General features: G+C 48.2%; 1 protein-coding gene across 1 annotated transcript in view; it reads right to left on the bottom strand.

The window, feature by feature from the left end:
- LOC127584859 (uncharacterized) overlaps nt 1-21,385 on the bottom strand; it is a 51,693-nt gene extending 30,308 nt beyond the window's left edge. The window contains exons 1-11 of the mRNA XM_052041826.1: nt 21,129-21,385; nt 20,298-20,386; nt 18,486-18,625; nt 15,900-16,093; nt 14,844-14,892; nt 10,139-10,320; nt 8,806-8,960; nt 6,454-6,743; nt 4,037-4,144; nt 2,808-3,002; nt 784-912 (exon numbers count right to left, since the gene is read on the bottom strand). Coding sequence (XP_051897786.1) covers nt 784-912; nt 2,808-3,002; nt 4,037-4,144; nt 6,454-6,743; nt 8,806-8,960; nt 10,139-10,320; nt 14,844-14,892; nt 15,900-16,093; nt 18,486-18,625; nt 20,298-20,386; nt 21,129-21,337 — 1,740 coding nt within the window. The 5' untranslated portion in view covers nt 21,338-21,385. The remainder of the gene's footprint in view (nt 1-783; nt 913-2,807; nt 3,003-4,036; nt 4,145-6,453; nt 6,744-8,805; nt 8,961-10,138; nt 10,321-14,843; nt 14,893-15,899; nt 16,094-18,485; nt 18,626-20,297; nt 20,387-21,128) is intronic.
- Nucleotides 21,386-24,330: the final 2,945 nt, after the last annotated feature.

Below are 24,330 nucleotides of genomic sequence, written 5' to 3'. Positions count from 1 at the left end.
GACCCAGCCACGTTACTCAGGGTCTGAAGCCACCTAAAGGCCAGTCTGGTTAAGGGTAGCAAATTTCCTTCATCGAAGGATGTTAATGAATAACAGCCTGGTAGTTCACGGTCACTGTTATCAGTTGTAGTTTTCTATTCCAGATTTATTTAATTACTCAGTTGAATTTAAACTGGTATGGGGAGATTTGAATTCAGGATCAGAATCAGGTTTATTATCACTGGCGTACATGATGTGAAATGTGTTGGTTTGCGGCAGCAGTGCAGATCAAAGACATAAAATTACTGTAAATTACAAAAATAAATAAATAGTGCAAAAAAAGGAATAACAAGGTGGTGTTCATGGGTTCACAGACCATTCAGAAACATGATGGCAGAGGGGAAGAAGCTGTTCCTGAATCATTGTTTCTGAATTCATGGTTGTCGGATCAAGAACCTCGACCTTTGGATCACATGTCCAGTAATAGAACCACGATGTTAGCCTCAATATTTTCATATCATTGGGCTGGAGAGGAGGAATCAATCAACTATGGATTGGATGTTAAGTGAGGACTGCTGCATTGTGATGCCTTCTACAGGTGAATAGCCTCACACTTCCAGCTTGCACAAGGAGAGATGGGCCAATTGAACTATTCAGCACCATGTGTCCCAGTGTTAGATGCTGGCATAAAGTACAAAGAGGGAGAAAATGAGCAAAATACTTCCTCCGTTATTTTACAGGGATGTGCCTTTAATTGTTGCATTAATGGGTATTGCACAGAAATCACTGCCAGTTCGTCACTACCTGCTTGTTGTCGGGTCCTGTTCCCTGAGAAGCCTCTTCTGCTTGTTTCTTCATGTCTGTTAATACTGGCACCCAGGGCAGGGAGTCCTCCACTGCCTGAAGCAACATCACCGTCCCACAGGAACACATCTAGAGGCAGACACACACGTCAGCTCTGCATGACAGGACCAATCTGCTGAGATTACCACCCACCATCCCTGCACGCCAACACCACCAGTGCTCTTACCGTGAGCTGCTGCTCTGATTCCTGTGGAGCGAACCTGGCTGATTCTAATTCACAGGGTATAAGGACAAAAGGAAGCCATTCGGCCCATTGCATCTGTATTGGTTCTAGCCCATCAAACAGTTTCATCCCATTTCCCTGTGTTGTTTTACATTCTCCTTTCTCACATAAACACCCAGGATTCTAATGGATGTGGTTTCTCAATCGCCAGTTGTGGTGAGCGTTTCCGCCACTGACAGCCCTTGAGCGAGAATGTTTTTCTCACTTCCTTATTGAGGATCCTCACTCAGTGACCCTGCTACTGCTTCAGTGCTGGAGAAAACAACCCTCACTGCTTTACCCCTTTGTTGTCTTAATAAATCTCCACTGGGTCCATTAATGCTCAGCTCCAGAGGGAAAAATATTCCCTAACTTTCCTGAGGACAGCTCACATCTTATTCTGTGCATTCAACAGTCGAGGAAAATCAACAAAGACTGCAGATGCTGGAAATCTGAAATAAAAGGGGAAATACTGGAGCATTCAGCAGGTTTGATGAGAGAGGTCTGACCTGAAGTGTTAACTCTTTCACTTTGTACAAGTGCTGCCTGACCTGCTGAGTGTTTCCAGCACTTTCCGGTTTTATTTCCAACTCTGTGCCGTTACAGATTTGTACGCCATGCCAGGATCGGGGACGATCTGCTTCCACCTCAGTTCTCTGGGTACTGATGGGCTGTTGAGGCTGCAGGAGATGAACTTCTGAAGGAATGCTCCACTGTCCCTCTGAGTGACAAAGTCAATGGCTTCTGCGAGGTGAAAAAGCTCGTGCATAGTGCCTGGTCCTGACTTTTTCTCTACAAGCCCTTCTTCCCAGACATGGGAAAAGATGCATGAATTTGTCTTTGAAGTTCCTCTCCACCAAGTTGTAGAACTTCAGTAGAGACACCACATCTCAGTCAGCACATCGCCTTTTCAACTTCTCGTCAGTCCTGGGTGTTGGAGAGGTTGGATTGGATTGTTTGTTGTGCAGTCAAGGACACTCAGTAATGCAGCATTCCCACAGAACACCGAGATCTAACACAGGGGAACGTTTGGTTATCAGTTCATGCATATTTTAAAGCTGGGTTGGCTGTCTAGCACAGACGAGACGCGCCAAATGGCCTTCTGTGCGGTTTCATTCCACAAGAGTATTTGGCTAAAGAAACTTTAACCAGATCCACCTTGTTACAACTGAACCCAACCCTAGAAGTGAAAAGACTTTGTAATATCAATACAATTCATAATGTCATTCAAAGAGTAAAGCAAACTTATGCTCACTCCCTGCCACGTTGATTGGATGAAGTTATGCCAATAGTTTGCCTATTATACATGGCAATATTATAACCAGTTGTACTGATGAATCTTGATTGTAGTCACGGTCCTGACAGCAACTGACCTGACTTTGACTGAAATCAGTGTGTTCAACTGTCCCAAATAGTTGCCGGCTTGTCATGGCTGATGGCCGGTGTCCTGTGGCCAGTACAGGAGGGGGATGTGGTAAGTGGGGGTGTGTAAGGGGGAGGGGTGTTGAAGGAATCCTTATTTATTCACTGGAGGCAGGCGTCAATGGCAGGACCACATCCTTGGCTGCCCCTGAGAAGGTGGTGAAGAGCTGGAGTCCATGTGGTGAATGTGCTCCCTCAACGGCAGTAAGGAATAGTGGTACATTCCCCAGTCAGTGTGACGTGGAGGGGAACCTGTAGGTGGTGGCACGCCTGCTCGCTGTCCTTCCAGGGGTCACGGACACAGGTTTGGAAGGTGCTGCTTCTCTATGGTTCTACCTACCTCTCGGAAGTTGTTCAGAAGTTTTCTGTGAGGATCTTCCAATAAAGCATGCAGTGCTGACTCCATCCTCATCTTCAAAACTTTACTCAGGGTCACGAAATCAGACGAGACTTTCCGGTAATCGGAATCCAAAAAATCAGAAATCAACTTCCTGCATTTTTCAGCTAAGACCGTAAAGATCTCCCTGCAATTGACCTGTAACATTGCAAAGTAACGGTCACACAGCAAACCCCAGTAAATTCACTAAATCTGTGGTAAAACTAATGCTCTCTTTCCCTTTCTCAACAGTTGTGGTCAGTGCCTTCACAGAGTCACAGGGTTATACAGCACAGAGTAAGGCCCTTTGGCCCAATGTCCCTGCTGACCAAGGTGCCTTCCTGAGCTTTGCCTGCATTTGGCCCATATCCTTCTAAACCTTTCCTATCCATGAACCTGTCCGTATGCCTTTCAAACACTGTAATTGTACCAGTCTCTACCACTTCCTCTTTCAATGCGGTAAAAACTCCAAGGCATTTTACAGGAGCGTTTTCAGACCAAATTTAACCGATAAAGAATGTTAGGCCAGGTGACCTAAGCTTAACCAAAGAGGTTGGTTTGAGAAAGTGTCTTAAAAGAAAGGCAGAGAGGTTTGGGGAGGGAATCCGGGGATCAGAGACCTGGTAATAGAAGGCACAGTCATCGATGGCAGAGCAATTAACACCAAGAACGCCCAAAAGGCAGAATCTCAGGGCGGCAGAGGTTGTACCAAAGTGAAGCAGTGAAAACATGGAAACAGCGGAGGATTTTAAAGTCAAGTGTTGTAGGACTGGGAGCGTTGAGTGCAGATGTGGAGGGTGGATGGGACGGGGCAGGCTGGGAGATAGAAACCAAGGTCTTGGATAAATGCTACCAATTGCATCCCAGTAACTATCCAACCAACTGTGTCTGAGCAACTGCACCCTACAACTGTTTCCCAGTAATTGTAATCCCAGAAACTATTCCCAGCCACTGAATTTCCAGTGACTGTACACCCTGCAAATTAACTCCTGCAAAAGTATCTCAGCAACAGTGTCCTCAGCTACCATGTCTCAGCAACAACTTTCCTGCCCCTGTATCCCCAACAGAACCTTTGGGTTTGGAGAATGTTAAGGAACAGCAGAAATAATTTGCAGTTTTTTCAATTCCAAGCAGAGTATAAAAAAAATGTATTCTCCTAAATGTAATGGAAGTAACATTCAAAGTGCGTTTACCTCCGTGTCCTCAGACTCCAACAGCAAGCAGATGGTTTGGTTCAGGTTTATGATGTTCCATATTCGAGAGGCAGAGCCATGTAGAAATCTGTAAAGTTGTACTAAGGCCTGGAGGATAAAGGAAAGGTGATGGCACATTAAACGGCCCGAGCAATCCGCTAACTGGCTCCTTAGGTTAAAGTACCTGACATTTTTTGGTTACTTACTTTGGATGGAGGGAGGCAGGGATTTATAAAGTTGCCATGTTCCCGTTGGAGGGCTCTGAATACACTGGGCATCAGGTGTAGTTCAGGCCTGATCAGAGAGAAGCTCCTCCACTCTGCTCCAAGACGGATCCTGACTGTACCAGAGAATGGTTTTCCATTTCCCAGTCTCATCACACAGCTCTTTCACCAGAGGGATAAGGCAGCAAGTGCTCAGAAACACCACCAGCTGCAGTTCCCCTCCAACTCATGCACTGGCCTGACTTAGAAATGTGTCCTCGTTAGCTTATTGTCACTGGGTTTAAGATTCTGGGACAACCTACGCAACAGCTTCAACCCAAACTTCAGGGGCCCAAGAAAGTTTTTCCCCACCACCTGCTCAAGGGCAGGAAGGGAGAGGCAATAGTTAGCAACACCCTTGCACCGTGAATGAATTCTTAAAAACCACACCAAAGACCCGAAGTGGCTGTTTCTGGTGATTGAGGGAGTGTAACAAAGGTTTGCCTGGGGTGGGGTTTGTCCCATGAGGACAGATTAAGCCGACCGGACCTACACTCTACTGAGTTTAGAAGAATGAGTGGTGATCTCATTGAGATTTACAAAATTGATGTGGCATCTGCAAGGGTTTCCCCTGACTGGGTGCCTGGAACCAGGGCACACAGTCTCAAGGAACTGGCCAATCAGGATTCAGATGAGAAATAATTTCTTCACCCAGAGGGTAACGTATCTGGTATTGGGATTGGTTTATCATTGTCACTTGTACTGAGGTACAGTGAAAAACTTGCTTGCAAACCGATCGTACAGGTCAATTCATTACACAGTGCAGTTACATTGGGTTAGTACAGAGTACATTGATGTAGTACAGGTAAAAACAATAACAGTACAGAGTGAAGTGTCACAGCTACAGAGAAAGTGCAGTGCAATAAGGTGCAAGGTCACAACAAGGTAGGTCGTGAGGTCAGAGTCCATCTCATTGTATAAGGGAACCGTTCAATAGTCTAATCACAGTGGGGTGGAAGCTGTCCTTAAGTCCGGTGGTACGTGCCCTCAGGCTCCTGTATCTTCTACCCAATGGAAGAGGAGAGAAGAGAGAATGCCCCGGGTGGGTGGCGTCTTTGATTATGCTGGCTGCTTCACCAAGACAACGAGAGGTAAAGACAGAGTCCAAGGAGGGGAGGCTGGTGTCTGTGATGCGCTGGGCCGTGTCCACAACTCTCTGCAGTTTCTTGCAGTCCTGGGCAGAGCAGTTGTCGTACCAAGCTGTGATACATCCAGACAGGATGCTTTCTATGGTGCATCGATAAAAGTTGGTGAGAGTCAAAGGGGACAAACCAAATTTCTTTAGCCTCCTGAGGAAGTAGAGGCACTGGTGAGTTTTCTTAGCCGTGGCATCTACATGATTTGACCAGGACAGGCTGTTCACTCCCAGGAACTTGAAGCTCTCAACCCTCTCTACCTCAGCACCATTGATGTAGACAGGTGCATGTACACTGCCCCCTTTCCTGAAGTCAATGACCAGCTCTTCTGTTTTGTTGACATTGAAGGAAAGTATCTGTAGAATTCTCCACACGAGACTGTAGAGAAGCTCGGTCACTGAGTATATTAGAGACAGAGATCGAGAAGGGAATCGAGGGACATGGGGTTAGAGCAGGAGAGTGGTCCTGAGGTAAAAGATCAGCCCATGAAATGCAGATGAGGAAGGTGGGGCCAATACTTACTCCTAGTCCTATTGGTTCATTACTGGGAAATGTTGGGTCACGCTGTCAACAACCCGAGGGCGATGAGTGTGAGCTGAGTGAGTGTCGCACTGGTCTCTGAGTCAGATACGTGTGGTTCAGTTGCGGTCCACAGACCCGTGTATGCAGACCAGGCTCGGTTTGTACTGCAGGGCGGTGGGAGTGCTGCACTCTGCTGGTGCCAGCTCCTGGATGAGAAGCCTGACTGTCCTCCCAGATGGACAGCGAGGATTTAAAGTGCAGGGGAATTCTCCTTCGTGTTCTATCCTTCAACCAGCAGCACTGGCTGACATAACCTGGTCCTTACCTCATCATTTGTGGGATCTTGCTGTACACTAATTGCGCACTGATTTTCCTACATTCCAGCACTGAGTATTTCGTTGGTACTAAAGTGATTCAGGTTGGGAAACGGTCAGATATAAATCCCAAACCACCTGGGAATGAGCAGGAAAACTGTATCATCATGTTGTCTTCTTACCTCCAACAGGTGCTGCTCTCTGTCTGGCATCCGAGAGCTGTGTTCCTGGTTCCCAGAATGTCCCAGCTCCATGAGAATGATTAGTATGGAGAAGTAGATAATATCGAATGCTCCCGTGCTCAGTGGGACACAAGCGATTCTCTGCAACATGCTTGCCCTGATGGTCTCCAAGACGCTGCTGGAATCTGGGCCGTGTTTGCCTTGCTCTGTGCACTGAAATCCGTGAGGAGATACCTTGGAAGAGGTTGAAATGTGTTTCTGAGAGCTGCTGGGCCACTCACCTCCTCGAGCTACAGGTACACAAAACACAGTGAAAGGACGAGGTGAATATTGACAGTGCAGAGCACCCAATGAGTTCACTACAGACTGGGGTGGTCCCTTTCAGCTGACCCTGACTCCTGGCCCATCAGTTCCTGGCTGCAGGCAGATGGGTGAACAAAGAGGAAAGTTCCAGGTATAAAAACAAGAGGACGATGAGAAGCCTGCTCTGCCATCGACAATTCCCCACCTCCTCCCTCATTGGTTCTCCTCTCTCTTGATTCTCAGCCCCCCTGAGTCTGTGGTTCCCAGGGGTGAAGTCTGAGCCCTCTGGGCTAGGGAATTACAGGGATTGACAGCACTGTGAGTGAGCAAGTTTCTTTCCATTCCAGAGGTTTGTGAATCTTTGGGAATGTGTCCAGAGGGCTGCAGAAGCTCACTCACCGAGAGATTCCAGATCGAGAGCTGAAGAATGTGGGCTCAGGCAGTGAGATGGAGCTGAGGCAGGAGGTGAGTGGTGATGTGAAGCAGGACCGTGGGGATGAGTGGTGCGTTCCTTGTCCTATTCCTTACAGTAATGGGCCCAGGAACCAGCAGACACACAGAGAAGCACCAACCTGTTGCACTGCTCGTGTCGGCCTGTTCCCGACTTCTGCACAGCCGCACCTGACCTCCCCCTTCTGCTGGTCTCAGCGCTGAGGCCAGCTGCAGCTCTGCACTGGGTCGAGGTGAGGAGCCACATGCACTTTGTATCTGGCCCCTCAGCCAACTATATCCTGTGCATCTAACGAGCCCCATTCACTCGAATGGCATCACCAGCCTTCACTAAAATGGTCAGTGAAGCCATGTGGTTTGTTTAATTTAACCTTACTGAACATTATAGTTTTCAATTAACTGACACAAATTGAGTGTGATTTTAAATGAATTAATTATTTTAAATTTACTATTAAATGTTAAAAACTGATATAAACGTTTTCCAACTGTTGGTCAGGTCTCTGATTACAAGCTGTCAGAATTCCTGGGTGTGGCCTTGGTACTTGTGGAACGGCTGCAGCAGTGGAACCTCAGGGACACCGGGAGCCACGGAACCGCGAGGATCCCACAGGAGGTGAGTGGAGGCGTGGGAGGGGCTGCTGATGACCTGGCCCAATGTGTCACCCCGATAGGATGAGACCACAGCGTCAGTCCACTAATATCTCCTATGGTAAGTGTTAAACAAGGAAATATTCAACGAGTAAGGAAAACATTTTAACAATAATCAGCATTAGAAGGATTCTGCATTGGTCTGCACACACGCAGTGAGTAGTGCTGCTGGCTCAGAGCTTCAAAGACCCAGGTTCAATCCTGACCTCCGGCGCTGTCTGTGTGGAGTCCACACGTTCTCCCTGTGACCACGTGGGGTTCCCCCCACAGGAGGTTAATTGGCCGCTGTAAACTGCTCCAAGTGTAGGTGAAGTGAGGAAAGTTATGAGCATGTGAGAGAGAGTAGGTGACAGGGAAATGTGGGGGATTGGGATCACTGGGATTGGTCTGAGAGCCAGCATACACCCGATGGGCTGAATGGCCTACTTCCGTCTTGTAGGAGAATATAAAAACATGAGCAAGAGCCTCGTATGGTTTGATGATGTTAGGGTTAGACCTTAACCCTATCCCTAACCTCCCCTCCGTGGACTCTGTCTACACTTCCTGCTGCCTCAGGAAAGCTGCCAACGTAATCAATAACCCCTCCAACCCCGGACATTCTCTCTTCTCCTCCCTTCCCCTTCCCATCAGGCAGAAGATACAAAAGCTTGAAAACACATACCACTAGACTCAAGGACAGCTTCTATCCCACTATTATCAGACTCATGACCGGACCTCTCATACGCTAAAGATGAATTCTTGATCTCCCAATCTACCTTGTCGTGGCACTTGCACTTGTCTACCTGTGCTGCACTTTCTCTGTAACTGCAACACTTTATTCTGCATTCTGTTTGCTTTGTACTACCTCTGTACTTATGTGTGGAATGATCTGTCTGGATGGCACGCAAACAAAAGCCTTTCACAGTACCTCGGTACACGTGACAATAACGAACCAATAAACCCAATACCTACAGTTATGGGTGGCTTTCATCCGTGGAAGCTGCAAGTCTTTGTCAATAGCCTCCTCCCTCGGGATAAAAATGCCACAATAGGCTTCCGCATGGGTCTGCCGGAGGAAGACGCTGGAATACAGGTGGATCAGAGGAAGCTCGGAGTAATCGAAAATCCTGCAGAGAGGAGGGAAGGAATCGTTCTGAGGTAAGTGGGCCCTTATTTACAGTGCTGAGGGCCTGGGGGTTGTTGGGGTTGGGAGCAGGGTGGCACAGTGATGCTGCTTGTAGAGCTTCACACCTTCAGAGACCTGGTTCGATCCCGACCTCGGGTGCTGGCTGTGTGGAGTTTGCACGTTCATCCCGTACCTGTGTGGGTTTCCCCCGGGTGCTCCGGTTTCCTCCCACATCCCAGGGACGTGCCAGTTGGTTGGTCAATTTACTGCTGTAAATTGCCCCTAGGGTGTAGGTGGGTGATTGGAGAATGGGGAACAGTTGATGGGAATGTGATGGAATATGTTCACAGGGAAGTGAGTGAGGAATGGGATCGATGGGATTGCTGGCATAGACTCAATGGGCCAAATGGCCTCCTTCTCAATCATAAAGAAATATGGGATCTCTTGAGTGGGAAAACTGCCCCTTGGTTTAACGGCACTTCCAACAGTGCAGCCCTGCCTCAGCACTGCAGCCAAAGTGTCAGCCAAATCCGTGTGCTCAGTGTTCCTTGGTGTGTCTCAGCCCACAACCTTCTGGCCTGAAGTGAATCATGTTGGAGACCTGTTCACACACACACTGCAATGGTTCTTTCCAGCAAAATGAGTGACCAGAAGATTTGTGACTGGGAAATGTGGCCTGTGGGCTCGGTTTAAACATGGAGAGTAGTCCTGAGCAGGGAATGAGGCGTTCAGCTGGAAATCATTGCCAGCTTCATGGCGTGGAGGTGGTGTGGTGGTGAGCTGGGCTTGTAGTAACATTTAAGTTTAAAGTTTATTGTTGTCATGGGCATAGATACACAGGGTATAAATGCCATGAAATGTGCTGTTTGCAACAGCAGCCTAATTGTGTACAATTTATGTTTAGTTGATGTTTTTTCTTGTGAATGCTGCTTATCTGATGCTCTGTGCCTGTGATGCTGCTGCCGGTAAGTTTTTCATTTTACCTGTGCACACATGGACTTCTGCCAATGACAATAAACTCGGCTTTGACTTTGAGCACAGCACACAGGCTAGTGTGGGGTGAGCACATATTTCTGTTATGTGTTGAGTTAGACTAACATGGCCCCACACTGACCTTCTCATTGCCTGGAGTTACAGCAGCCCCTCCTGCCCCAGAGCGAGATGTGCTGGTTGACCTACCTCTCCTCCATATCCCCATCCGAGGGTTGAACGATGGTCAGGGTGTACAGCTTTGCTCCCCTGAGGAAATCCTCACCGGTGATGTTCAGTCGCCATAGGCACTCAAGTCGGATGAGCTGCTTTGCCGCGATGGCTGCTGAGACACTGGAGTGAAAGCCCTCGGTGAGGTTCATCAGCTGGTCCTGCAGGGGAGGGACAGTTGGAGATCAGATAAGATAAGATATCTTTATTAGTCACATGTACATCAAAACACACAGTGAAATGCATCTTTTGCGTGGAGTGTTCTGGGGGCAGCCCGCAAGTGTCAGCACGCTTCCGGCGCCAACATAGCATGCCCACAACTTCCTAACCCGTACGTCTTTGGAATGTGGGAGGAAACCGGAGCACCTGGAGGAAACCCATGCAGACACAAGGAGAACGTACAAACTCCTTACAGACAGTGGCCGGAATTGAACCGGGGTCACTGGCGCTGTAAAGCGTTATACTAACCGCTACACTACCCAATAGACGATTGGCTGACTGGCAGAAGGCAAAGAGCATGAATAAAGGGGCCTTTTCTGGTTGGCTGCCAGTGACCAGTGGGTTTCCGCAGGGGTCAGTGTTGGGTCTGCTACTTTTCACGTTATATGTTAATGATCTGGATGATGGAACTGATGGCTTTGTGGCCAAGTTTGCAGATGATACAAAGATAGGTGGAGGGGCAGGTAGTGTTGAGGAAGCAGGGAGTCTGCAGAAGGACTTGGACAGGTTGGGAGAATGGGCAAAGAAGTGGCAGATGGAACACAGCGCAGGGAAGTGTACGGTCATGCACTTTGGTAGAAGGAATAAAGGTGGAGACTATTTTCTAAACGGGGAACGAATTCAGAAATCAGAGGCGCAAAGGGACTTGGGAGTCCTAGTGCAGGATTCCCTAAAGGTTAACTTGCAAGTTGAATCAGTAGTAAGGGTGCGGTGCCGGAGGACTGGAGGGTAGCTCATGTAGTTCCGTTGTTTAAAAAAGGATCTAAAAGTAAACCAGGTAATTACAGGCCAGTGAGCCTGACATCAGTAGTGGGTAAATTATTGGAAGGTGTTCTGAGAGATCACATATACAAGTATTTGGATACCCAAGGGCTGATTAAGGATAGGCAGCATGGCTTTGTGTGTGGTAGATCATGTTTAACGAATCTTGTAGAGTTTTTCGAGGAGGTTACCAAGAAAGTAGATGAAGGAAAGGCTGTGGATATTGTCTACATGGACTTTAGTAAGGCCTTTGACAAGGTCCCAGATGGGAGGTTAGTTCAGAAGGTTCAGTCACTAGGTATCCATGGAAAGGTTGTAAACTGGATTCGAAATTGGCTGTGTGGGAGAAGACAGAGAGTGGTAGTGGACGATTGTTTCTCAGACTGGAGGCCTGTGACTAGTGGTGTGCCTCAGGGATCTGTGCTGGGGCCATTGTTGTTTGTTGTCTATATCAATGATCTAGATGATAATGTGGTAAATTGGATCAGCAAGTTTGCTGATGATACTAAGATTGGAGGCATAGTGGACAGCGAGGAAGGATTTCAAAGCTTTCAGAGAGATCTGAACCAATTGGAAGAATGGGCCAGAAAATGGCAGATGGAATTTAATGCAGACAAGTGTGAGGTGTTGCATTTTGGAAGGACAAATCAAGGTAGGACATACACAGTAAATGGTAGGGCACTGAGGAGTGCGGAGGAACACGGGGAACTGGGAGTTCAGATACATAATTCCCTGAAAGTGGCGTCACAGGTAGACAGGGCTGTAAAAAAGGCTTTTGGCATCCTGCCATTCATAAATCAAAGTGTTGAGTATAGGAGTTGGGATGTTATGGTGAGGTTGTATGACACATTGGTGAGGCCAAATTTGGAGTATTGTGTGCAGTTCTGGTCACCTAACTATAGGAAGGATATCAGTAAGATTGAAAGAGTGCAGAGGAGATTTACTAGAATGTTGCCGGGTCTTCAGGAGTTGAGTTACAGGGAAAGATTGAACAGGTTAGGACTTTATTCCTTGGAGTGCAGAAGAATGAGAGGAGATTTGACAGAGGTTTACAAAATTATGAGGGGTATAGACAGAGTTAATGCAAGTAGGCTCTTTCCACCTAGATTAGGAGAGATAAGTACGAGAGGACATGGCTTTAGGGTGAAAGGGGAAAAGTTTAGGGGGAACATTAGGGGGAACTTCTTCACTCAGAGAGTGGTGGGAGTATGGAACGGGCTGCCATCTGATGTAGTAAATTTGGGCTCACTCTTGAGTTTTAAGAATAAATTGGATAGATACATGGACGGGAGAAGTCTGGAGGGTTATGGACTGGGTGCAGGTAGATGGGACTAGTGGAATACTGTTTCAGCACAGACTAGAAGGGCCGAATGGCCTGTTTTCTGTACTGTGGTGTTCTATGGTTCTATGGTTCTAGGGAGAAATGAAACAGCCATGATCGAATGGTGGAGCAGACTCGATGGCCTAATTCTTCTCCTATGTCTTATGGTCTAAGCCCAGGACCAAATGGATCTGTCTGAGGACAAGACCTGGTGACACAGTTATTGCTGGTTCTGGGTCATATCTTCAGCTTGGAAGGCCTTTGAAGAGTGACCACTGCTGGAAGGGAGGAGATGGGCAGCCAGCTAGTGCACAGCAAGGTCCCACAAACAGGAGTTGTCACAATATGGACACACGCCTCATGTTTTCCTGTAACTACCGTTGCCCTATCCTTTAGCAAGCACTCAGCTCCCAAAGCCCTCCCTGGCTCACTCATACACTCACCTACAAGGTGGGGGGTCCATGAGTGACCCCCACACTGCAAGTACCGAATCCCAAGGGCTGTGCCCCTGGCTGCTCTGGCCTATTTGGTAACCCAACCACTGACAGACCACCTACCCAGTAACCCAACCACTGACAGACCACCTACCCAGTAACCAACCACTGCTAGACCACCCTACCCAGTAACCCAACCACTGACAGACCACCTACCCAGTAACCCAACCACTGATAGACCACCCTACCCAGTAACCCAACCACTGATAGACCGCCTACCCAGTAACCCAACCACTGCTAGACCACCCTACCCAGTAACCCAACCACTGACAGACCACCTACCCAGTAACCCAACCACTGATAGACCACCCTACCCAGTAACCCAACCACTGACAGACCGCCTACCCAGTAACCCAACCACTGATAGACCACCCTATCCAGTAACCCAACCACTGACAGACCACCTCCCAAGTAACCCAACCACTGACAGTCCACAGTACCCAGTAACCCAACCACTGTTAGAAACAGTCGAAATACATAGAGTCATAGAATTATACAGAATGGAAACAGGCCCTTCAGCCCAACTCACCCATGCTGACCGTTGCTTTCTTGAGTTATCTCATTTGCCTGCATTTAGCCCATATCCCTCTGAACCTTTCCTATCCATGTACCTGTCCAAGTATATCAGCGTAATGCTATCACAGCACCAGCGAGCCAGGTTCAATTCCGGCCGCTGTCTGTAAGGAGTTTGCACGTTCTCCCCGTGTCTGCGTGGGTTTCCTCCGGGTGCTCCGGTTTCCTCCCACATTCCAAAGACGTATGTGTGAGGAAGTTGTGGGCACGCTATATTGGCGCTGGAAGCATGGTGACACTTGCGGGCTGCCCCCAGAACACTCTACGCAAAAGATGCATTTCACTGTGTGTTTCGATGTACATGTGACTAATAAAGATACCTGTTCCCCACTAAATGTTGCTAATGTACCTGCCTTCAGCACTTCCTCAGGCAGCTCGTTCTACGTACCCACTACTCTCTGTGTGAAAAACTTGCCCCTAGGGTCCCTTTGAAATCGTTCCCCTTTCACCTTGAACCTGTGCTCTCAAGTTTTAGCCTCTCCTAATCTGGGAGAAAGACGGTGACCGTCCACCTTATCTCTGCCCCTCGTGATTTTGTAAACCTCTATATGGTCACCCCTCAGCCTCCTATGTTCCAGGGAAAACAGTCCCAGCCTATTTAAATACATTTAAGTCATCAAAAAAAACAAAAAATTAAAAACAATAAACATTTAATACCACATTCAAAGTGTAAATCACGGTTATACAGTATATGAATATTAATTAAAGTGCATTTAAAGACATTTCACTTGGTGATGGTAGGTGGCCCCACTGTAATGAGCAGATTGGACAAGGTGCACCAGGTGTGGCTGATATAAAGCTGAGGGGATACAAAGCACAACGTGTTACCCATGGAGTTGGCGATAAGTCTGGGGATGGAAGCAGGGATCAGATGCGCAGTGCGCAGGCTCCACGGAGGGCTGGCACACACCACAAGTCAACGCTTCTCCATGGAACCATCAGCTTGATTCCACTCAGTCTGTCAGCACTCTGGACTGAGGGGCCTGGGTACCAGCAACACCCCTCCTGTTCCTTCCGGAAGTAGAGCCAGGGACTCTTTCATGGACTTTGGTGGGAAGCTGTGGGATGCAGAGTGAGTCCAAATCCTGTGGTACTTCCTTCGTTGTCGCTGGGTCGGGTGGTGGAATTACCAGTGGGGTAATTCAACAGGGTGGGAGCACCCTCAGCTTGTGGGTTCAGCCACCTCCTCAAAGGGCAGTTATGGACAGGCAGTAGATGCTGGTTCCGGCCGTGATGGAGGAATAGAAGGAAAGTGACTGTCTCTGTCTCTGAGCAACTCATCCTTCACAAACAGATCTGACAATGAGCTACTCACTCTGGAGAAAACGTCGTTTTGTCCATTTTTGTCAACAGGGACAACCAACCTAAAACGGGAAAGTCAAGGCAGAGAGGATGTCAGTAACTGGTGCAGAGAAGCAAATGAACAACACATCTAGTTCTGTCTGACGGGATCAAATTTATCGTCCCGTTCTGGAGATAATACAAACTGCACAGGCAGCAGTGAAAACACATGCAGGTGTGGCCTTGTTCCCGAGGTCTTGCCCATGGATCTGTTTCCATCCCCTACTGAGAATGTGTAGTTACTGGCCCCCCAACTGTGTGAGGGACACTGGGATCTGGTGTGTGGTTACTGGCCCCCCAACTGTGTGAGGGACATTGGGATCTGGTGTGTGGGTACTGACCCCCCCAACTGTGTGAGGAACACTGGGATCTGGTGTGTGGGTACTGACCCCCCAAGTGTGTGAGGGACACTGGGATCTGGTGTGTGGTTACTGGCCCCCCCCCAACTGTGTGAGGGACACTGGGATCTGGTGTGTGGGTACTGACCCCCCCAACTGTGTGAGGGACACTGGGATCTGGTGTGTGGGTACTGACCCCCCAAGTGTGTGAGGGACACTGGGATCTGGTGTGTGGTTACTGACCCCCCCAACTGTGTGAGGGACACTGGGATCTGGTGTGTGGGTACTGACCCCCCCAACTGTGTGAGGGACACTGGGATCTGGTGTGTGGGTACTGACCCTCCAACTGTGTGAGGGACACTGGGATCTGGTGTGTGGTTACTGGCCCCCCAACTCTGTGAGGGACACTGGGATCTGGTGTGTGGTTGCTGCCCCCCCCCCAATGGACTGAAGGGCCTCTGTCTGTGATGTGTGACTCTAAGGCTCAATCAGTTCTATCCAGAACAGTTTCCAGTTCTGACCACGAGTCATCAGACTGAAACCCTGACTTTCCCTCTCTCCCTGACACTGTCTGGAGTGACAGGTTCTCCCAGCCTTCCCTGTTTCTATTTCAGATTTCCAGCATCCTAGTGTTTTGATGTGTTTCAATGTGCTCAACATTCCCAATCCCTTTTCCAGCTTCTGGGAGTTACCTAAAGACAAGGTGATTTTGCTGTTTGATTGTCCTGCTGATATCGTTCCTGAGACATTCTGCGTAGACAGATACAGCTCTCTGGAGGTCTGAACCAATGATGACAAAATTTAGGAGAATATCTACAGTAGGAGGCAGGTCATAGAAGGTTCCGGTAAAAATGGCTGGTCCTGTGAGAGCAGACAACACCTGAACCTGGAGACGACACAGTAAAGTTCAAAATTAATTCATTTACAGATAAAATGATCTGACATTTTCACAGACTGCAGACTGAGCCAACACCCTGATAACACTGTCCATGGTATGATTAACCCCGTCTGTACCACCACCAGTTGTGGAACAGGGGATCGACCTCTTATCTCTGAATCTTAGGGCTCTGGGGTTAAGTCCCACTCCAGAACCGTGAGCTCCAAGAGATAACTGATGCTCTCGGATGCTGGTGAGGGAATGTCTCCAGGATAGGGTGGATCCTGGAAATGTTGCTCCCAACCCCAGATCCTAAATTCTAACAACAAATCTCCACACTAAAAGGGGCAAACAAGTATCAGAACACCCCTTGCACTGTTACTGATTTTATATCAATGTAGCAGGACAACCTCCTGTTGCTGTGACCCAGAAAGGAAAATGTTTGCATTTCTATAGCACCTTTCGATGTGGCAAGATAGTTTACAGCCAATGAGTTTCTTTCTGAAGTGTAATGCAAGTACCACAGCAACCCTTTGTTGTACAGATTGAGTTCTGTGTACACTTCTGGTCACCATATTCCAGGAAAGGTGACTGCACTGGAGTGGGTGCAGAGGGATTTATGAGGACGTTGAGGGAGGGGGAATTGTGGCTATGAAGGACTAAATAGGCTAGGGCTGTTTTCTTTGAGACTTTGGAGGCTTTGGGGGAAGGGGAAAGATTTAGTTCAGCTGCACAGAATTATGAGAAAGATTTAACTGGAAGGATTTACTTCCCTTAGTTGAGAGGCTAAAACCTGGAGCTAGATTTAAAGTGGGTGGTAGAAGGGTTAGAGGGGAAAGGAGGAAAATTCTTTTCCATCCAGAGTCAGTGGGGTCTGGAACTCACTGACCGAAAGGGAGGGAGAGGCAGAACCCCTCTAACTGTGTACTTAGAGACATGACCTTCAGACCTAGACACTGTGTGCTGGAAGTGAGAGGCTGAAATCTTATTTACATTCAGCATGGATACGATGGGCCAAATGGCCTTTCTGTGTGTTGTAGGTTCTGATCCCACAGTGTGTGCCAGGACCTGGGGAATCTGTTTAATAACATTCAATGTATGAATTCTAGAAACATTGGAAAACCTACAGCACAATTCAGGTCCTTCGACCCACAAAACTGTGCCGAACATGTCCCTACACTAGAAATTACTAGGCTTACCCATTTTTCTCAGATCCATGTACCTATTCAACAGTCTCTTAAAAGACCCCATCGTATCCGCCTCCACCACCGCTGCCGGCAGCCCATTCCACACACTCACCACTCTCTGAGTAAAAAACTTACCCCTGACATCTCCTCTGTACCTACTCCCCAGCACCTTAAACCTGTGTCCTCTTGTGGCCACCATTTTAGCTCTGGGGAAAAGCTTCTGACTATCCACCCGATCAATGCCTCTCATCATCTTCTACACCTCTATCAGGTCCCCCCTCATCCTCCGTCGCTACACTGGACTCCAAAGGAAACCTCCACGCTCTTCAAAATCAATCCACGGGATATTTATATCCACCCGGCAGAGAGATGCCTTGATTTATCTTCTCATTTGACAGATGGCACTCCTGACAGTGCAGCACTCTCTCAGTGTCACATGGCGGGGGGCAGCCTAGATTTTTGTGCTTGAGTTTCTGGAGTGGGACTTGAACTTGCAACCTCCAGGCATGGTAGTGTAGCGGTTAGCGTAACGCTATTACAGCGCCAGCGACCCGGGTTCAAATCCGGCCACTGTCTGTAAGGAGTTTGTATGTTCTCCCTGTGTCTGCTTGGGTTTCCTCCGGGTGCTCCGGTTTCCTCCCACATTCCAAAGACGTACGGGTTAGGAAGTTATGGGCATGCTATGTTGGTGCTGGAAGTGTGGCGACACTTGTGGGCTGCCCCCAGAACACTCTACGCAAAGGATGCATTTCACTGTGTGTTTCAATGTACGTGTGACTAATAAAGATATCCATCCATCCATCCATCCATCCATCCATCCATCCATCCATCCATCCATCCATCCATCCATCCATCTATCTATCTATCTATCTATCTATCTATCTATCTATCTATCTATCTATCTATCTATCTATCTATCTATCTATCTATCTATCTATCTATCTATCTATCTATCAATCATACCTGGGATCTCTTCTGGTTTGTTCTGGAGACTTACAGTGAACTCCAGGTCACTCAGTTCTGGGCTTAGGTTGGCAGAGCCAAATTCAGGTTGTTGCTACCATGAGAATGTCCACAGACAATGACAGGGACATTGGTCATCTCCACGCAGGGGATCGCAGGTCTATTGTAGCTTATAAGGCCAGGGATCTACCATCGGCTGACTGAATCATGATGGAACCGGGTGACTGAGGCATCCAAGGAGAAAGACTCACTGAGTAAGCAGGGGTCCGATGCAGACCGGCAGGGGGAGGTGTGACACTGGCCAGCAACCAGCTGTACTGTGTGAGCTGAGCAGGAGAGACAGAGCACAGAACACTGGGTAGGCCCCACACATGGGAGGAGTTCCTGGCACCTGTGAGTTTCAACAAGAATAAAAATTACGGTTAAGATCACGGATCCTGAACACTGTGACCACTGGGGCAAAGGTGCTGCCACACAACGGACATGGGCTGGGGCAAACATAAGGATTGTCTGAAGTTCAACGTGGTTCACTCTCCTGATACACTGAGGACAGATTGAAGGTCGTTTGGCAGAGGGGCATGGGTGAACTTTACACTGCGACCAATTGTGATCCATCTGAAAGTGACGGAGGAAGATGCAATTGTAACTGTCAGAATTGGATCGGGGGGATAACTGGAGGGTCATAGGGCAAGAGCAGGGGAGAGGGACGAGTTGGATCACTCTAACCAAGTGCTAGCCCAGATATGAGGGGCCAAATGGCTTCCTTCTACACTGCAGGATCCCACGGTGGTCCATTTCCATAATGGAGTTGTCCATTAACCAAGGCAATCATCAATTCCCCTATAAATGAGATGAGAATTTGAGGTCCTTTCTCACTCATTGTCCCATGGTGTTTATCAACTGACAGTGTGGTTTCAGTTTGATTCCAGTGGTGGATGGAAACGCTTGTTCACCCTCACACCCCTCCCCCAAACCCCCTCCCGTAAACCCCCTGCCCCAAACCCCCCCACAAACACCCTCCCGCAAACACCCTCCCATAAACCCCCTCCACTAACGCCCCAACCCAAACCCCCTTCCACAAATGCCTCCCGCAAACCCCCTCCCCAAACCCCCTCCCACAAACCGCCCCACAAACACCCTCCCGCAAACCCCCTCCCACAAACCCCCTTCCGCAAACCCCTTCCGCAAACCCCCTCCCCCAAACACCCTCCTGTAAACCCCCTCCCGCAAACCCCCTCCCGCACCCCTTCCCTCCCATCCTCTTTGGGAACATGGACTCTTGCTCCTATAGGTGTGTCCTGTACCGATCGCCTGCGGCCATTCCTTGTGTGTGACCAGAGGCAATAGTGTTACAGAGAGAAATCGTTACCCACGCCGTACCTTCCAGAGGACTGCTGTGGTTATTGTACCTTTGGGGGAGGAGGGGGTAGTGTAACCGTGGATGGCGTCAAATTAACTGCCCCGGTACATCAACAAAAAGGGAAGAATGACCTGCATTTGTATAGCACCTTCCACATTAACTTTAGGTGTACCAAAGAGTTTAATAGGCAATGAAACACTTTTGAAGGTTGTAATATAGGAAACCTGGCAACCAATTTGTGCATAGCAAAAGCCCGTTAAGGAGAAAACAATCATCAGTTTTGGAACTGAGCAATGGCCAGCACACCAGAGAGAAATCCTCCACATTTCTCCAAACTGATGGCATGGGATGTTTCAGGTGGAGCTGAGAGGGATACAGGCTCACAGTTCAGTGGCTCAGCCGGAAGATGGAGCACTCCTTCAGGGCCGGTGCATCACCCCAGACCTGTCCCTGCACACCCTTCTTCACAGACTGGAACCCAGAACCTTCCATGTCAGGAGTCAGAGTGCTCCACCGAGCCACAACTGGCCAGCTGTAGTGGCCCAAGGTCCAGAGAGGAAGGGTTGGAGTGTGATGGGTGGCAGCAACCCTCTGACACAGTGAGCACCACCTTCCCATGTGAGCTCAGACAGAGAACGTCACTGGGCTGTCTGGTATCTCAGTGAAGGTAACACAGCCCGTGGAGAGTTCTCGGTTACTACACCTGATATGTATCCGATGGCTGTGGAAAAGGTAGGAAAGTTCAGATCGGAAAGGATTCTTTCAGATGGCATGGAGTTAGTTAATCGAAACCTAGGGAACACAAAACACAGCTGAGACGGTACAGTGTAATGGTTACCACAGCAGATGAACAAACCAAATGTAATAAGTCAATTTCTGTGACTTGCTCTGGTGGGATTTGCTGGCTGGATTTCTACTCATTTTCCACCAGTAGTTCTAGAGACATACAGTCATTCCCCAACCCTCTGGAATCCCCTCTGGAAATCTCTCTGCATCTTCTGGAGCCACTTGTTAAATCCTACATCTTTGTTCATGCTTTTGACCCCCTGACAATGCCTCCTTGCCTGGTCCAGTCTCAGATCCTGCCTGACGACTGTTTCTGTGACAAGGTTTGGGGGTGTTTTCCATCGTGAAAAGGCCTGATGTATTGTTTTAAGTTCCTTCATTTCTCAGGATCTCGTTGTTACTGGCAACACTGCACGTTGCCCCTCTCCATTTACCCTTCAACCCGAGCAGCTTCCTGGACATTTCAGAGGGCATTTAAAGGTCAACCAGATTAGTAAGTCTGGAGTCACATGGAGACCACACAAGGTAAAGCAGCAAATTTCTTCCCCAGGAGAGCAGTAATGAGCCAGGTGGGTTTCTACAACAATCCTATAACTTTCTTGTCATCAAAAGTAATGACTTCTTTTAGTTCTAAGTTACCAACTGAACTTAACTATGGCTACCCTAGTGGGATTTGAACACGGGACTCTGGATTGTTCGTTCAGGACACAGGATTACGTGCCCAGGAACAACCAACCCTACCTCTTACCATTCTGCCTGCTGCTGGATCTGACGGAAAAGTCTGGGGTATGGATTCTGTGGCAGTTCCGTGCTCCTCAGTAGCTGGGCACACAGGTCCTCCATGCACTTCTGAAGTCCTGCTGCATCCAGGTATTTCCACAGCAGGTTTAACCTTTGAGCTACACTCGGGTTGCTGGACTGCGGAGCCTTGGGTCTCTTCAAAATCTGGCCGGACATCTCCTTACCAGGAAATCCTGTTCAGCAACTCCTTTCAGTTCTCTGTAACTCACAGCGTCCAGTCTGGTTGGGACATTGCAAATAATATCAGAATATCAGAAAAAGTTCGAAATACTCAGTGCTCAGCGGAGAGAGAAATAGTTCATGTTTCACATCAATGGTTGATGACACTTCGGTTGAACGGACTTGATCTGAAACATTAAGTCTCCACAAATGCTGCCTGACCTGCTGAATATTTACAGCATTTTCTGTGTTCTCATTCCAGCGTCTGCAGGAGTTTGTATCAGGCAGCATCTATGGAGAGAGAGTCAGTGTCCGAGGTCAGTGGTCAGGAGTGTAGACTAACATCATGAGGACGGACCTGGAAAAGAGGTGACAGAAAACGTTCCATAAAAACAAAACGTGCAGATTCTTTATTTCCACAATTTCATTATTTTGCTCTTGCGTTGGTTGCTAAGATCTCCGGAGATGAGGTGTACTTTACATGGTGTGAGAAACTGCTGCTTACTTTCTCAATGTGACACGGAAAGAGGCCATTCATCCCATCGGATTCATGTTGGCTGCAGACACTGTATTTCCTGTATCCCTGCAGCTTCTGCCCCACAAATGCCCATCATCAACTCTTTGATTCTTTTGCAATTTATCTCAATGAGGCGTAATTCACGGTGGTCACTTAAACTTCCAGCATGGCTTTGGGACGTGGGGGGAAACCAGGGCACCCAAGGGAAACCAGGGCACCCAGGGAAACCATTGTCAGGGAAACCAATCTTTCACTAATCTCCTTTGTGGAAGGAAACCTGTTGTCCTTGGTCTGACTGCATTGCCAGAGCAATGTGTCTCTGAACCGGCCTAGCAGGTCACTCAGCCATCAGCTCACCATCCAATCACCAAAAGTGCCTGTCAGTTCAAAGAAAATCCTCCTTTTGATTCTATTGCCCACCACCATAGACCTGAATTCCCCAATGAACGTGCGATTAGAGCCAGCAATACCCTGTACCTAATCATGTTGGTCTCTCCACACCTCCACCATCACTTGTTCAGTGTCAGGCGGATGCACACTGTCCTGCACTGCAGGGTTATTATTGAATGTAGAACAGTTCAGCACAGGAACAGGCCCTTCGGCCCACCAAGTCTATGCCGACCATGATGCCAATTTAAACTACCCCCATCTGCCTGCACGTGATCTGTGTCCCTCCACTCCCGGCCTGTTCATGTGTCTGTCTAAATGTCTTTTAAACACCTCTGTCATATCTCCCTTCACCCCCACCCCTGGCAGCCCGTTCCAGGCACCCACCACTCTCTGTGTAAAAAACCTGCCTTATAAATCTCCTTTAAACTTTCCCCCTCTCACCTTAAACCTCTGCCCTCTAGTATTTGACATTTCCACCCTGGGAAACAGAGTCTGACTGTCCACCCTGTCTCTGCCTCTCATAATTTTATAAACTTCTGTCAGCTCTCCCCTCAGCCTCCAGTGCTCCAGAGAAAACAATCCAAGTTTGTCCAACCTATCCTTATAGCTAGTGCTCTCTAATCCAGGCAACCTCCTGGTGAACCTCTTCTGTACCCTTTCCAAAGTCCTCACATCCTTCCTGTAACTGAGTGATCAGAATTTCAATCAATGCACAGTTTTATACAGCTGCAACATGACCTCTTGAACCCTGTGTTCATTGTCCCATCCAGTGAAGGCAAGTTCACCAGACGCCTTCTTTACCACTCTATCTACTTGTGTGGCCACTTTCAGGGAGCTATGGAGTCGGACCCCATGATCCCTCTGTACAGCAATGTTTCTGTACAGCAATGGGCAGGCATGGTAGTGTAGCGGTTAGCGTAACACCGTTACAGCGCCAGTGACCCTAGTTCAATTCCAGCCGCTGTCTGTAAGGAGTTTATACATTCTCCTCGTGTCTGCGTGGGTTTCCTCCGGGTGCTCCGGTTTCCTCCCACATTCCAAAGACGTATGGGTTGGGAAGTTGTGAGCATGCTATGTTGGCACCAGAAGCGTGGCGACACTTGTGGGCTGCCCTCAGAACACTCAACGCAAAAGATGCATTTCACTGTGTGTTTTGATGTACATGTGACTAATAAAGAAATCTTATCTAAAGGTCCTGCCATTCACTGTATACTTTTATATTTGATCTCCCAAAGTGCAACACCTCACACTCATTCAAATTAAACTCCATCTGCCATCTCTCTGCCCACCTTTCCAACTGACCTATTTTCTGCTGAGTCCTTTGACAACCTTCCTCACTGTCCACAACTCTGTCAACTTTTGTGTCACCTGAAAAGTTACTAATCAGCCCACCCAACATATATATAAAACAACAGAGGTCCGAATACTGATCCACTGGCCACAGACCTCCCGTGAGAATAGCACCCCTCCATCCCTCCACCAATGATGAAGGTCTGGATGCTGACAGTCGTTCCATGAAGCAGACTGGGTCGTAAGCTTCAGGTGGCAGAATCAGATAATCAGAGGCACCCAAGCTGTTCAAATACACTTGAATGACAAATAAATATTTAAAAAATTAAAACTTATTTAAAAAAATCTACTGAAAGATTGCATGAGTGACTAGGAAAAAGGTAAATTTGGATAAGTAAACAGTCCACTTGCTTTTTTAATCAAGATTGGCAACTACAAATGAATGGAGTCATGCTACTGAGGGCAGCTGCCCTTGGAATGAAGCTGAGAGGTCAAATGCAAAATATCTCTGGCTCCTCATCTCAGAACATTGTTCACCATTGCTAACCTCCTGCTGGTCCCTGGCTCTGCACTGCAATGCACAAGTGGTGAAATCAGAGATGAACTAACCAACTTCTGTCCAAGTGTTTGTCTGCTTTAGTCCAATAAAAAGTGGTGCATCTCCTGTCTGAGGTTACTGAGTATCTGATTTGCCATTCTGCATTCCCTCCCGCTTCACTCCCAAGCTGTGACCTTGACCCATACGTGGAGTAGGTGACCTGCCATCAATTTCAGCACCGCTTCTACCTTGGAG

The sequence above is a fragment of the Pristis pectinata genome, chromosome 31 (assembly GCF_009764475.1).
Source record: "Pristis pectinata isolate sPriPec2 chromosome 31, sPriPec2.1.pri, whole genome shotgun sequence".
Lineage (NCBI taxonomy): Eukaryota > Metazoa > Chordata > Chondrichthyes > Rhinopristiformes > Pristidae > Pristis > Pristis pectinata.
This window is presented reverse-complemented; position numbering and strand designations above follow the sequence as displayed.